General features: G+C 30.2%; 1 protein-coding gene across 7 annotated transcripts in view; it reads left to right on the plus strand.

Moving 5' to 3' along the window:
* Positions 1–16,411, plus strand: part of LOC126740062 (uncharacterized) — a 313,797-nt gene that overhangs the window by 39,328 nt on the left and 258,058 nt on the right. For all 7 annotated transcript variants that reach the window (XM_050445920.1, XM_050445914.1, XM_050445915.1 and 4 more), the window contains exon 3: positions 646–831. In XM_050445920.1, the coding sequence (XP_050301877.1) occupies positions 646–831 (186 nt within the window). The remainder of the gene's footprint in view (positions 1–645; positions 832–16,411) is intronic.

Below are 16,411 nucleotides of genomic sequence, written 5' to 3' on the forward strand. Positions count from 1 at the left end.
GAAATCATTGTTTTGTTAGTAAAGGATTCGTGCACTTTCACCTCGGCCGTACTGTGTCGCTATAATCGATTCAATACGTCACAGGTCTATGGCATTATTCTTGCATAATCCCTATTCTGTGTGTGGCTATACATTTTTCAATACATTATGATGTAAGGATCGCAATGATGTATGGTTATTGGGCTCTTGCATGGTAAATATGCTTTCCTAAGGATATACCGAATAAACTTAAACGGGCTCTAATATTGTTAAGTGCCTTTGGTTCGTGATCTTTGCCCGTATTAAATCAATTTATTCTGCTGAAAATGTAGCAAAAAAAGTTCTGGTTATATGGTAAAATGTGTGTTATGTACCAGTTTAATTTGATGGGATTTATGAGCATGGGTATTTATATAGCTTTGTACTTTATACTGGGTCGTATAAATGAGGTGTCAAGAGATTTAACACCGAGATGAGTACTAATTTTAAACACAAAACAATTCGCACGAATACGAATAGAGGTTCGAAATTTGCATAAGATAATCTCGCTTCTAGCTATTTCAAGTCAGTCCATTTCAAAGTGCTTTGTTGCAAAAAATTGCGAAACATTTCTTTTTTGGGATGCGTTTTTCTTTGTGTGCTTAAATGATATTTATCTTGTTTCAGAAATCCAATGATGTAAGCGAACTAATCGAAAAGTACTTTGGGGATATTTACGGAAATTTTATTGGAGCTAAAAGGTCACTGATAAGGCAGGCAAGGGACATTCTGGTGTGTAATTACCATGGATGCCTTAATAAGTTTGAAAATGAATTTTGTACTCAGGCTTCAAGGTTACTTCGACACTTAAAGGTATGTTAAATTTTGATTTTTTTTTCATTTGGAGAGTAGTGTTTAAACTGGGTTTAAGAGTTTTAACTTTTTTATCACAAAACTTGAGCTCACTAAAATGTCGTTTAAACATTTTGTAGAAGCCTAACTATTTTCGGAGATCCGAAGTCAAAATATCCTAAAAAAATTAAAATGTATACAAAATATTTTTCTCAGACAGTATTTTAAAACGTAGGGCAAAAGAGATATGTTATTTTCTTATTGCTACATTTTTTCCTGCATATTAATTATGTAAAATTAATAATACAACGTTTTGTATTATAGCGAAGTCCTTTTTTTTTCTTATAAATATCAGATAACAGTTTTTAGTTACATTTTCCCAACAAATGTTTTAAGCGGTTCTTATTATATATATTATATATATTATAAATTGTCATTTGTAATATACAATAAATTTAATGTCATATACATTTAAAAAATGTCAAAAGGATATATATAATGAAACAATACTTTTTGCAGCACTTGTACACAGGGTATTATCAAATTACTAAAGAGGGTATTTCTGGACCAATTTTAAGCAGAAAAATTTATATACGTGGAACCTAAACTGCTTGATTTTTATGGTATGGTATGGCTATAATATATATTGGAGTTACTCGGCACTCCTTGTTCTATCACATGATGACCACCAGTCTTCTTCATGTTACTCGGGAAGTCCAATCGCCTTTGTGAAAGATAGATTTAGTCCATAGATTTAGAATTAAGTTTTAAGTTCTCTGGTGCCATAAATACATCTTTAAATTGCCTTAATCTTTGACGATGTTTTCCTTTCTTTTTGATGTAATACCTTCTAGATTCATGTCCTTTAAGAATATTAACAAACATTTTAAATTTGTTTTTCTGCAAATTAGAATATTTTTTTTGAGTATTTAGGCGAGTGAGATATGAGTCTTTTTATCTGTCTCTGACCAGGTGCATTTACTTAATATTAATTTTTCTGCACTTCTTCCACATTCTTAATTATTTTTATTTAGATACCCTCTAGAAAGAAAAAACTAAGAAGAAACTATTCTAGGCCCAAAAAAGGTGATCTGTGCTCCATGCCTAATAAGTTAGTCTGCAACTTCGTTGCCTTCCACGCCTTAATGTCCTGGTATCCACATAAGAGTGAGTTTGTTATCTGTTTGTCAGTTATTCTGCTGCCAGCAAACAAGCTCGTACTAGCCGGGAGTTAATTCTATAGGATTCAAGCACTTTTAGTAGCTTAGATGGCATGCCATAGCTATCTGTATATCTTCCAGAATCTTGAGGTGACCAGTCAGATTTCCTGATATTAGATTCTGTATTTGGATGATTCTCTTAGAATATTGAAAGACTAGAATCAGTAAACAACAACTTTGTTTGAGCTCAACATCTGCTCAGGGGCTAGGAGGGTGTTTTGTTTACAAACCTATTAACCGATGTTCTGTTGTCAAGTTTACACACATTTTCAAAAGAGGAAATTTTCAGCTATATATTAACGTATATAATCAAGTTAATTTAACTTATTGTTGTTAGATTTTAGATTAAATAGATATATCTTATTTTAAGCGCAACGAAAGTAAAAAAATAACATTCTTATTCCTAAAACTGCTTCTAAAAAATGTAGAATGACAACACCGCAAGCAAAAACTGATGTCATCTTGCGAAATGTTATTCTGTTAAACGGCTTTGTATTTATATTTGGCAATAATAAAGTTCTGTATTTTTTATTTAATTTTTGGTTAAAATAGGAAAATAGTCTCATTTGAGTATTTTTGTAAACTGTTACGATGGTAAAAACTTGTGCAGTAGCACAAGAAAAAGGCGATTTAAGCTAATCTTTTCACAAATAAATACTGATACTGTCATAACATTATATCAAAGAAGAACAGTCATTACATATAAACGTAGAATAGGGGATCATAGAAATAAGCCTAAGTAAATGCTTACTAAGAAATCTATAATAATTATAAAACATACTTTTACTTTAATGAAGTACGTTAAAAAAACCCATGAAGAGGTCATAAACGAAAATGTTGTTTATAATTTAACGCATAATCTATTATTTATAAATATTTATCATATAAATATTTTTTGACGACGTCACTGGTAAAGATTCTTTGTGTCGATGGAATCAACAATGCCGTCGAGCGACGTTGCGATGTTGTTGCTTTTCTCTCTAATATACGTTATCTGCATTTATTTAACTTTAAATATTGACTCCTTAATAAAGTATATTATTAAAATATTATATTAAAGAAAATGCTTTATATTTTATTGAAGAGGAACAGTAGTATTATTCATTCTGCCTGTCAGAATAAGTGACAACATTTTTTATGATATTATGAAATATTTATTTGCCATTTCTACACAAGCATTTGGCATTCTTACATCAGAGATGTTGCAAATAAACAAACTGCCCATAGTTTTACGGTAATGCTAATTATAATCTGTCAATGTTCTAAGATGACTCTGTATCTAAACGTCTTTTTCCATATATGCATGCATGGAAGGATGTCAAGTTTTAAGATTTGAGTTTTCTAGGTGCTGACTTGTTTAAGTATTGATGCGTCCCGTTATTTTTAGATAAGCAAGTATGCGTAATATTGTCGTACTATTAATTCCTTTGTTATTGTCCACCATACTACAGAAGCATGTTATGATATGCTTTACAACAGTTTGGTATGACCACCAACTAATTCATTTTCACCAAAGACCCTTTGCATCTTGCTTTTGTGGTATTTTTTCTACATGTAAATTTCAAGTTAGTTTTTGGGTAAGAACACCTTGATAATTCATTCCTTTTAAAAGGCTTACAATTTTTTCTTTCAGGGTTAGTGCTTATAAAGGTTAAGTGCTCTTGACAAGAGAACATTTTTATACTTGCCCTTTATCATCATAAGTAGCTACCCTTAAACTCCAAATCCTGCTTCAGTCAATCTTACCGACATTAGGAATAGGTCAGAGGTGATAGGACGTTACTTTGAAAACATCCTTTTATTATCCTTAACAGCGTGGCCATTAGCGGTTGTTCCACCAATGCTCGTTGACTTTGCATCTAGTCATTTATTGAATTTATTTTGTACCAGTTTGATACACTTTTCTAGGAGTTCTGGCTCGCTTAATTCATATAAAATATTATCAAGTGCTCCCTGTATGTAAAGCACACAGCGCCGTTTCTTTTGCCTAAAGGGTCTTTTTTAAATCCCGTAGGAGAGAAAAAGTTAATGTTTTATTTAAAAAACCGTTTCTATAAATCATCAATATACTAACGAACATCAACGTGCACTAAAACAAAACAAAAATCGCCAGTAAGAACTTAAGTATAAGAGCTAAATGTTAAGCTTTAAATAAGTACAAAATAGAGCACTACTCATTAACACAATTTTGTATACAACAAAAATAGTAATCTTATTTTAAAATCAACTCCAGTATAACAATCCGACAACCTAAAACAATATTCATGCAAAAATGGATGTTCATTTTATTGTTATACAAGTGACCTATTATACGAAAAACCGCTTAAAAAACGTAATGGATACAGGAGCCCTCAGAAAAGATATTCCTTTTCTTTGATAGTACCTTGCTAATAATATAAGATATTCGGTAATAAATCGAAATTGACGTGTCCGAGCGTTATACCCGAAACATACCAGGAGAGTCACATATAGGGATGGGACCATTTTGGTGGACCACCATGTATGTCTTAAAGATAAAATGATGCGCAAAGTAGAATAAGATAAAGGGTAGGAAGTGCGCAAAAGGGGAAGAAAGAAGAAAACTAACGCCGAACCAAAAAAATAATAAAATTTAAATTTCAGTTGCTAGAGAAACCATTTCACATTATCCTTTTTACTTCTCCAGAAAACTTTATTTAATATTAACCTTTCTTTGCAGACAATTAGGTGCCCTTTTCATTATTGTATAACTTTATTGTTTGTAGCGTGATCTCATTTTCTTTTTATTATTATTAGAAGTTTATGTAATTTTAACTATATTTCCAAATTACTTATTAAGCCTTTTTATATACCCTAGTTTTTAAGTATTAAAACGAATAGTTTGTACATGTACAGATATTTTTTAACGCTCATATACATATTTGGTGCTTACACAAATTCGAAAATATACGGAACTTAAGTCGATCAACCTAATTTAATTAAAAATTCACCTTACCATCAACTTCCAAATTCTCATCGAAATGTTCGCCAAGGGACTCAAATAATTCCACAAACGAGATGCAATTACGATTTGCACACTCCACTTGGGGCCAGATCTCATGAATGAAGTTCAAATGTAGCACGCGACCTGATTTCGATTTTGTATATACCATCCGAACAAGATAAAGATGAGATACTTTGGGCTTTTGATCGTGCGTTTCGCCGATCTGATTGAGTCGTAATTGATTACAATTTTGCGTGTCTGAAACTCTTCTGATCGCCTTCAATGATAACAGTTATTGTACTTTTACATGGAAATCTATAGGGAGGATAGATGTTTAAGTGAAAGTAAACATATTATTGATAAATCGAATTAGTTTATGAGCCATATGGTCAAAAATTGATGATAATAGTTTTATAAAATTGCATTTGTAGTTAACTGAAAAGTACACAATCTATAAGATACTTGTGTATTATTTATTTATGTCATAGAAACAACTATTATAAGTAAGTATAAAAATAATATTTCATTATTCCTTTCCTCTCATAATTTTACAAGTGATAATTCTCAAGGACTAAAAATGCTAATTAGCATAACATAAGAATATTTTGTAAAAGACAATCTAAAATTAAGCATTTTGAAATTGTCTAAATTTCAAAATGCGTAGGCACATCAATTCTGCGACGGCAGTACGCTTAGCCGTGTCATTCAAATTTTGGTCTTTTATTTTGTTATTTAGTAATTCACAAGACGAACAAACATCAACTTGTGGTCTTCCGAAAGAGAGATTAAAATTTTCAGGGAAAAAGCATCTATAAAATGGTTCGGCTTTATTACCCTAACTGAGGTAAAAGGTGCAATCAAAGCATTAAATTATGCATAAGACGTTCTACCTTATTATTTAGTCCTGCAAAACTAAATACCTTAGCACAATTTATCACATTTATATCACGATTAAAAGCTAACCTATCCAACCCCTTAAGGTTTCTACAAGTAATGAACTTCTAAGTATTGAATCTTGGAGCATTTATTTCAAAGATACAATAAATAAGTTGATGGTCGGAGGGCTAATGTATATCTTTCTCTATGTTAAACACTACCAATAAAATTTTCATTTCGCAAAATTATGATGTCGACTAGAATAGCTTTCTTCCTTGAAAATCTTGTAGTTCATTACTATCTGTTAGTAATTAGAAAACGTGAAGAACATCAAATTGATCATCATATTTATGTTCTAAAATATATTATTGAGATCACCGATTATAACTGCTTCATCCACCATTGAAAAAATGTTCGAAATCGAGTTGTCTAAATGCTACAATGCTTTAAATGTATTGAACTGAGGCGGATGATACCAAACTCTAAACCCCACTTTAATTTAATCTACTTCTAAAAAAAAACACTGTTCTTAAAAAAAAATAATAACAAATAAGTTCAAACTATTAGCAGAATATTAGTTGTCAATTAAATTAGGATTAAACTGCAATTTACATACATCATCTTTTCTTATTGTTGTATACAGTTTAAAACCATCCACATAAAGTAAAAAAAATCTTAATCAACTTTGCATATTTTCTTAAAAATAACGTAAATTACTATCAATGGCTTCTGCAATTTTCTGCGCAATACATAACCGCAGATGATTAGTAACGTAAGATGAGTAACCGCAAACCTGCCCTTTAAAAAGTCAATAACTTTACAAAGTTACAAATAATAGAAACAGGTCTGTAGTAACCAATATAGGACTTATCGTGTTTATATATCAGACATAATTTGTAAATAAAATTTTTCATGAATTAGAAATAGATTTTAGATGAAGACGTAAGTTAAACAAAATAGTTAATGATTTTACAAGTACATATCTATGATCTTTAATAAATACATGAGTTAGATCTGGTTTAGTAGAAGATTTTGGTTTTAATTTATTTAAAGCATTAATAGTCTCTATTGATGTAAGATATTAAGATTAAGATTATTGCTGGCGATTAGACTTATAACAAAATTACTTGAATTATGTGTCTTTAATTCTTTATAGCATCTAGTGTAAACCAACGTTTAAAACATTAATTTTGTGTACATTTTTATTGTTGTTAATAATGCACACATCACAGCAAATTCTGATAGAACTGTTCGGTATTAAAAGTTCTGTCTTTATTCTTTTATTTTAATAATTTTAACCGAACCTAAACCGCATTCTTCATTTTATTGATAGCATCTAAGTAACTTTTGTCGATATGTTTCGAACACTTTGAACCGCCGTTAAGTAAGACACTGAACAAATTTATGAATATTGGAAAGTAATTGATCATCTGTGGCAACACCTTTGACTGGTACACCTTAACAACGCCAACATTTATCATTTATAAACTAATTTAGGAGTTCATTGATGCCCCCAAATGCGGCCTTTTCGTATACGATTCACATCTTTTTTAATCAGCTTAGTAGATGAATAGGCACTGGAGAGCCGATCGAATTTCACAACAGTTTCGAATGCGGCTTGGCTTCGGTTATTAAAATTTTTTAATGAACTTAAATGAACGGCGTTTCAGACTTAAGATAAATTTTAAATATTAATAGGGATTTAATAGCATACTCGTCCGTTCAAAGCTTAAATCAATATAAGCTTAAAAATTGGTTATTTTTTAAAATTAACACCTACGGCTAAGAAAGCAAAGTGGAAAACACATGACGTAATTGTTATAATGTTTAATATTTTACATGTGGTTATTTGTAAAAAGTAGTTACATACTACCCTTAAATATAAAACTCAATTTCTTGTTTAATCGATATTAGTTCCTTTTAAAATAGGCCAAGGAAAGAACGAAATAAGCTCATACGTATAAAAGGTAATTTATTTTAATTACGTTATTAATCTTTCAATAAAACATAAATGCTGTGTCAATTTTTTATGTTGGTAATATACATATACATTTTTATGCCAACTATCACCCTGACTAACCTTATATAACTTAAAGCCTAGATCAGATATTACAAGAACGCATTGTTTTTATTGGACAAATGCCTTATCAATATGACACGAATGCCCCGGACAAAAATAGCCTAAGTTAAAATAGAATAGAAGTTGCTGTAATATGCCGTTAGAAGTGTAACTCTTAAAGTCAATTGGACTAGGTGTCTAAATAAAAATAGTTGTCAAGGCAGTTTTTCTGAGAGATTTACAAAGTGTTGCTACCAGGTTAATCTAGCATCCAAATGTATAAACAATCCAAAAATTTAGCTCTCATTTCACATTTATGCAAGGATTTACGTACAACCTCCTTACTATTCCTAAGAGTGAATGTAATACTTTTCGATTTCAAATTATTTAAAGATAAATGCAATTTGCTAAAAACCATTGAAATGAAATTCTTTTCTGAAGTTTTATAATTAAGATTATTCATTTATGAGGGGTGATAGCTTGCATAGAAAATTATGTCATTAGCATATAACACAATGTTGACTTCTTCACCTTATAAGTGGGCCTTAAGGGCCTAATAAGGATTTTTGAATTGCTTCAAATTTCAAAAACTGTTTTTTGGAATTGGATCAGTTGAAAAAAATATCTCGATCAGAGGGATACGAGTCAAGAAGCTCATGATGTCATCTTAAAAATTGTAGACAGATTTTTTAAGAGGATGGTGTGTATAACGCAATCAAATGCCTTTATGAGAGCTAAAAATGATGCAAGTATATCAAGGTATTTCTCAAAACATTTCCAGATATTACTAGTGAAGAGATCACTAGCTAAGATTGTGGATTTACCTTTTCCAGAATCTAAATCAATTTATGGCAAACTATTTGCTAAATTGATTTTTTTTAAATATATTCAAAATTCTTGAAAATAAATATTGCCTACAGAGACGTAAGATGATAATTACTACAGTTATCAATTCAAGCCTTTATTCTTTACAAGAGGTACTATTTTTTGCAGTTTTGAAAACTTTAGAATACGTATAGATTGATTGATTTATATTATTGAAGCTATAGATTAATTTATTTATGCACTAAGATGTTAACCTATTTTATTTTTTATTCCTTTATTGATTCTTGTGTCAATATCATCTGGAACTTTGCTGCTGCCATTTTTTCTTTCTGAGAGAGTTGTGTTAAGATCACTACGCCTACCAGAAGGAAATTTGAAAGATGATATGTTTTACATTAAAACAGAATTTAGGTAGCCTGCAAATGCCTGTTGAGAATTTCAAGTCTATTTATCACATTTTCAGCGGTTGAACAAAAGTTGTTATTAAAATTATTTGCATTGATTTATAAAAAATCAGATAACAAATATGAATTTTTTCATTGTATTTATTGCTACAGAACGTAAACTTGTTACACTCTGGAACTACGTCAAATGCCACATAAACAAAACGCCAAATAGTAATAAATAATATTTTATTCATGGCATATAATTGAGTAAAATAAATAATATTATTTAATTTTTTTTTTCATTAAATTCTGTGTATCCAAGTTTATGGCTAATAAAATTCTTAATAATGATACCACTTTAAAAATGGTAAATAGTCGGTATATTAAAAAAACCTTATGAAACGTACAGGATTATTCTTTCACATATGGCTCGCTATTAAATTTTAATCTCCAATTATCATAAATAAAACTGTCGGCACTGCAATATATTTAAGTGTGCGCCAATAAATTTGTTACTTCATTTTAATGCAAAAATCATTTACAAAGTAACAAGGGTATTAAGTAAATTATGCAACTTTAAGAGTTTTATTCTAAACTGCATATATTTCATTTCATATAACTTAATGTTTATTTGATTTAATTAGATGTTCATTGATGTTCTTAAAAGTATAAAGCAGCTGGTTCCTGTAGTTCTTATAAATAAATAAATTTTCAAGTATTATCAGTATTGTTTTAGTGAGGTTTTTATTTAACTTAATATCAGACTATTATGCAATAAAACGTTAACTGAAACCAGAAAATACTATCACACGTATTATATTAATTAGGAAAATTTTATGAAAAGACATTTTTAAATATATCCAGAGGCTTGTTTTTATATGCAGCGTGTCCCACAATCAACGTCACAGGCTAGAATTTTTTTTTTTAATATAAAAATTTGTAAGAAAATGGGATTATAATAGTTATAGGACTACTACCCAAAATTACTTAAAAAAACTGCCCCCGACAAATTCATCCCATAAAAACCATCCCATTTTTTTTTCAGATGGCACCATCATTATTTCTTCTAATGTTTGGAATGCTTGTAAAATTGGTAATTTAATGTTATTAAAAAAATCATATAAAAACATTAACGTAAGGCACAGAACAGTCAAAAATTCTAACTGCATAATCTCTAATACATATATTTTTTTTTTAATTAAAACTCAGTAATGGGAACGAATGCGAAAAAAACACACATATCACTTAAGGATGCTTGAAAGCTTTTACTGCAACTTGGTAAATAGTCAGCAATATAACTACAGTAATAGGTTTTGAGATCAACTAAATGTGTTTAAATTAGAATTTAGTTGCTGTTTTCTCATTTTTAAAGTTTTTTAAAGAAAAGCAACAATTCATGTATTTTTACCATAGTCTTTTTGCAACAAAAGAAGCGTCACTACAAATTTTTATAAAATATTAAAAAAATGTCTTAAATAGGAATTTGCCAAACAATCAATTTAGTTTTCCTGATAGTATTAGTAATGCCGATGCTATAGTTAGAATTAGAACTACTATCACAATATCTCTTATACATATAGGAAAAATATGTTTAGCCATTTTTCTAGAGTTAGCAAAGGCTTTTTATTTGATTCACTTTTAGTTTGAATACCTACGGAGTACGTCAAAGTGTAAGTAAGTATTGGAAGTATTCAAAAACTATCTGACTATTAGGAAACAAATAACTGAAGTTGGTAGTGATTATTTTGATCATCAGAACTACGTCTCTGTATACTTAATTGGTTTAGGATTCCTGCTATTTTATAGAAATCCTTTAACAAATATAATGACTAAGTAGAGTGGTTTCTTATGATGACAGTTGCAGTCTTTGTGAGTAATACTTGGTAGAAAGTTAAAGAGAAACGGCTGTAGGATAAAAAGTTCAAATGATTCTATTAAGCCAACGATAAATATTTACAAAACTATTTACATTACTTTTTCTACAAACCGACATAATTTCAATTTCGTTAAAGTCACCGTATTTGTAAACGAATTAAAAGAGGTTCTCTCAAATAAAGATACCTATCAAATTTGAAATAAAGACCTAACTATTGCTATTCATAACAAACTTAATAAACTATTAGAAAACCTGTGTAAATCAAACTTCTTCTCAAAAGATCAAATTAAAAAATCAAAATGCAATAACGGAGTGCCTTTAAAATTGTATTGTTTACCAAAAATACACAAAGAAAATACTCCTCCTCTAAGACCAATTGTAAGTTTTATAGGTTCCTTAATATATAATTTGAGTAAATATTTAGCAAATTTACTTAGCTTAGCATTTAAAAAAGGTCAATTCTATACAAGAATCCTTTGAAGTAGTCACGCAATTACAAAATTTTAAAATCTTTATTTACTTTATATAAAAATATATTTCAATATACATCAATAGATTTGAGACATACAACTAAAATAACAAAAAAAAAATAGGGTTTTTATTTAAAAACCTTAGGAGCGATATTATATAAAATATCAAGGAAAAAAAAATGTGTTTACAATACAAGTGAAAATATACTGCAAATGCACTATAGCAAAACATGTCGAGAGTGAAATAAAGTTTTGGTTAGTGGTAAAACTGTTTTGTGATTTCAGAAAATCCAATGAAGAATAGCTGAATACAGCTCAAAGGCTAACTAAACTAGATAATTGACTATAAGGGATTGGACTTTGAAGAATTATATTTTTTTTTTGGATATTGCTAAACTTTTGTATGCATCTAATTTTCGATTGTGACTAACTGGTTTCACTAATTTGAAATTATCTTTTCCTATAGACTGGCCAGTATTTAAAACATGTTCAGACAAACTTGACTTTTTAACCCTACTATATTTGACACCCTATTGAGCTACATGTTCTTTAAATTTGATTTACAATTAATTTTATAGATCCTGCACATTTCATAGGTCTGCATTTTACATTTAAGGTTTCCTTAAAGATTGCTTAACTTAGCCGAACTTTGATAAACCATTCTTTAAAAACCCCATCCAAGCCTTCTGTCATAATAGGATCATATGGTATTATAATTATTACAATGTTAGCAAAACAAGCGTCGAGAGTAAAACAAAGAATTTTGGTTAGTGTTAAAACTGTTTTCTCATACCAAAGGTTCCAACCATAAGACTATCAAAGTATCTTGACTATTGTTCTTCTTAAGAAGTAACAGTTAATGGAAACAAGTTTGCGGCTGATTAATTAAATAACCAAAGCTGTAAGCCAGAAAGAGGAGATTTTCTTAAGACTAACTACGAGAAGTTGCAAATTTTACTACTATACGTGTTAGAACAAATATAATTTATTTGTTTTGCACCCTTATTGCTCTCTCTAGTACATTCTGATCCATGTAAGATATTAAACAATAAAAATGTGCTTTTTAGTATTTGATAATTTGTTCAATGATAGTTAATATTAAAATCACTGTAAACATTTTTTTTTATCCTTTTCGTTAGAATCTAGCATATTATATCGACAAAATATTTAATTCAGCGTTTGGTGATCAATAAAATACATTTTAGTACAGGTAAATTCGCAGTGCCCTTCAACACTATTTATGATTTGAGGAAAATAAGGTTTGACTTAAAATCATGATTAATATAAGTTGCATTGCCACCACCTCTTGATTCTTTGATACAAGCAAATCTAATGAAGTTAAAAGTTAAATTATAGGAGTTTGCACTAGTCTTTTTCTCATCTAACCAGGATTCATTTAAATCCACAACTTTGGGTAATACTGCACTAAAAAATATACTTAACAGGTCTACTTTATTCCTTAAGATTAAATGGATTCTGGCACGAAAAAGCTTTTTTCTTTCTTTATTATTTAGGTTGTCAATTTTAGTTTTTTTCTTTCTTTTTCATATTAAGTAAGTAAGAATTTTTTTTTGATTTTACCAGAAGTTGAAGAACGATTTAAAAGAATTTGAATTAATAGTACCAGTATTACTACTACTATTACTTATATCTACGATTACTCCGTCTATAACAAAATGTTTTAGATCATCCACACTATCGTTTAGTTCAATGGTTTTAATACATTTAGTCGCATTCCGTGTGCAACTGACATTTAATTATCTTTATAAAAATAAGTTGTTTTTGCCTTTTTAAATTTGTTCTTATAGTTCTCTATTTATTCTTCACTAATAATTATTATTTATAATCTAAATATTTTTTTTTTTACATTTTGAAGTATTTAAAAATTTCTTATTTTTTCAGAATAAAATGAAGCAGCTTAAACCAAGTTCTTATAAATTCTTGGACACCTTATACATAAATTCAAATGCTCTTATAATAAACCTAATTAAAAACAAATAATTACATAATGTTGTATGGTAACAAAAGAAGCCTTGACTCATATTGCATATACTACTATATGCAAAATCGTGAGCAGGGTATTTAATACCTCTAAGAAAATATTTACTCGACTTTTTCATCTGGCTTTGTCAATCTAACCACTAAAGAAAAAATAAAAAACAGTTCATGACTTACCGTTAAGTGCCCACATTAACGTGAAAAAGGTTAAGGTGAGAACATGCGGATGATGGTGGGTGGTATTCTATAAAAGTGCATGTTGTGACCTATTTTATTACAATTATAAATTAATTAACAACACGTTTTTTTTAAATTATATTATTGTATATATGCTAGTTGTAAATTCGTTTGGTGGGAGACATATCGATATTAATATATTGCATATTATATTAGTCATGGTAATAGAAATTAAGTAATGTTAAGAGCAGTAATCATGAGTGATGCGTCATCTTTGATAAATCAAAAGAAAATTTTTATTTATAAGGGTTTTGAGCGAACTGTTTTTAATTTTTTCTAATGTAAATAACGAAACAGATTAAAATTGTTATATCTAAAGTAGCAATCCTTAGTAGAAGCTTTGTTCTCTATTAATGGTTTTTCTTACTACAATTAAAAAATATATGAATAAAAGTCTTATTGTTTTTGGAGATTTTATTTCAGGGTGCAGTTTTTTATTTTTTTCGGAAAAAAAACTATTATGTTTTTGTCAAAATCATATAAAAAATCCGTAATTATTTACCGTAGCTAAAAAAAATACATAAGTAGACATTTTACTTGTATTTTAACAATAAGCATCTCGGTTATTATTTTTGCTATACTTTTTTGGTATTTTCTTTATATCTATTTTATAAGTTTATTTTCTTTATCAATAAATTGTTTAATAAAACATAATTTGTATCTATTTTTATTAAATTGTAACGAAATTCAGGAACTCACTTTTATTGATAACGTCAAAAACACTAACCTAACTCGCCTTGACTGTCGTTTAATTGTTTCCAAGGTAAAAACTGACTAAACAATTAAAACTGAATGAATTGTCACGAAGCGCATCCTTTTTAAAAGCCAATGGAACAGTTTTGAATTATTTAGAATTATCTTCATTGTTTTTGCCCAAAGAGACCAATAATTTTAGGAGAATACTGACAGTCAAAGCAAGCAAGTATACAAATTCTAGAAAATTAGAATTACAGGGATTTACAATAATATAACCTAAATAACCTAAATTGGGGCCAAAATGGGGCTCTCGAACAAGATGAACTACTTAAAAACTAAACACTATAGATAAAAATAATAAACCAAACGTAAGTAGAACCCTAAAGAAACCCTACCAATCAACTTTAACTACAGGACACTAATAAAATTGTACAAAAACTAGGAGAATAATTAACGTATTTACATTTTCATAATACTGCTCTCCTCTCAAGATCAAACATGGGACCACCTGAGTCATGACAGGGCGCTAGCCGGACGATGTTTACAATTTTCATCTTCGTTGTCGGATGTCGCTGGATACGGTACACCACGTCGTTAATTCTGGTGACCACATTGAATGGACCTTCCCAATCCTTTTGGAGCTTTGGTGATTTGCTCTTCGTCCTCCGTGGATTGTATAACCAGACTTTATCACCAGGATTAAAACCGGCAGAATTTGCCTTTATGTCATAACGTGATTTAATTCTGTTACTTTCTAGATGAAGTTTATCCCGTGCTTGTTCGTGAACAATTTGTAAACGCTCTTGTAAATGGTCGACGTACTCCTCAAGGGTTTCAAACTTATGGGGTCTTCCAGTAATAATGTCCAAAGGTAAACGAAGTTCATCACCACAGACAACTTTTGCCGGGCTTTTTCCAGTCGACTTGTAGATAGAAGAACGATATGCCAATAGGAATGGTTGTATACAGGTATCCCAGTCGGTTTGCTTAGAGTTTACCACCATCCTCAAATAGGTTTCAAATGTGCGGTTAAATCTTGCAACCATTCCATCAGACTGAGGTTGTAGTGGGGTTGTACGGGTCTTATTGATTCCCAGCAACTAGCATACTTGTTGGAATATTTGTGACTCAAAGTTCCTGCCTTGGTCTGAATGTATCTCTCTGGTTACACCAAATCGACAAATTCAGTTCTAGAACAGCACTTCAGCTACTGTCGTTGCTTCTTAGTTTGGAATCGGATAAACCTCGGGCCACTTACTAAAGTAATCCATAGCAACAAGAGCATATCGGTTTCCGGAGCTACTAGTAGGAAAGGGTCCTACAACGTCTATGGCAATTCGTTCAAAGGGTGCACCAACAAGATAATGCATCATCTTTCCTCTTGTCCGGGTTCTTGGGCCCTTGCTTGACGAACATTGCTCACACTGTCGGTACCAGCTTCAACATCTTGATGACTCTTCAGCCAGTAAAACCGTTCTCTAACTTTTCCCAAGATCTTACTAACTCCAAAATGTCCTCCGCCGACACCGCCATTAACAGCTTCAAGAACTTCCGAAATCCGTTTTCGAGGAAGGACTATCAGATATGTCTTTCCTTTTCCATCTACGCTCTCCCAGACTCTTTTTAACAATCCATCTTTTATAACCAATGAATTCCATTGAGACCAATAAGCTTTTAGTTCTGGAGATTTGTCAGACATATCTTTCCATTCTGGTTTTGAAATTTCTCGAGATTTCAGTTCGTAAATAAGACCAAATACTGGGTCATCACACTGATCTTGGATTAAACTAGCTACATCCCACTTTTTAGAACTGTGAAGGCTAATACGATTACAAGTAACTATCTCTGGATGCTGTTTTGATTTCTTTTTAAAACAATGTTGAAATTTTTCAATACAGGGTCTTCTCGATAAAGCATCGGCATTTTGGTGATATTCGCCTTTCCTATGTTCTATTGTAAAGTCATACTCTTGTAATCGTTGAAGCCACCTTGCTAT

Source organism: Anthonomus grandis, chromosome 9 (assembly GCF_022605725.1).
Source record: "Anthonomus grandis grandis chromosome 9, icAntGran1.3, whole genome shotgun sequence".
Classification (NCBI taxonomy): Eukaryota; Metazoa; Arthropoda; class Insecta; order Coleoptera; family Curculionidae; genus Anthonomus; species Anthonomus grandis.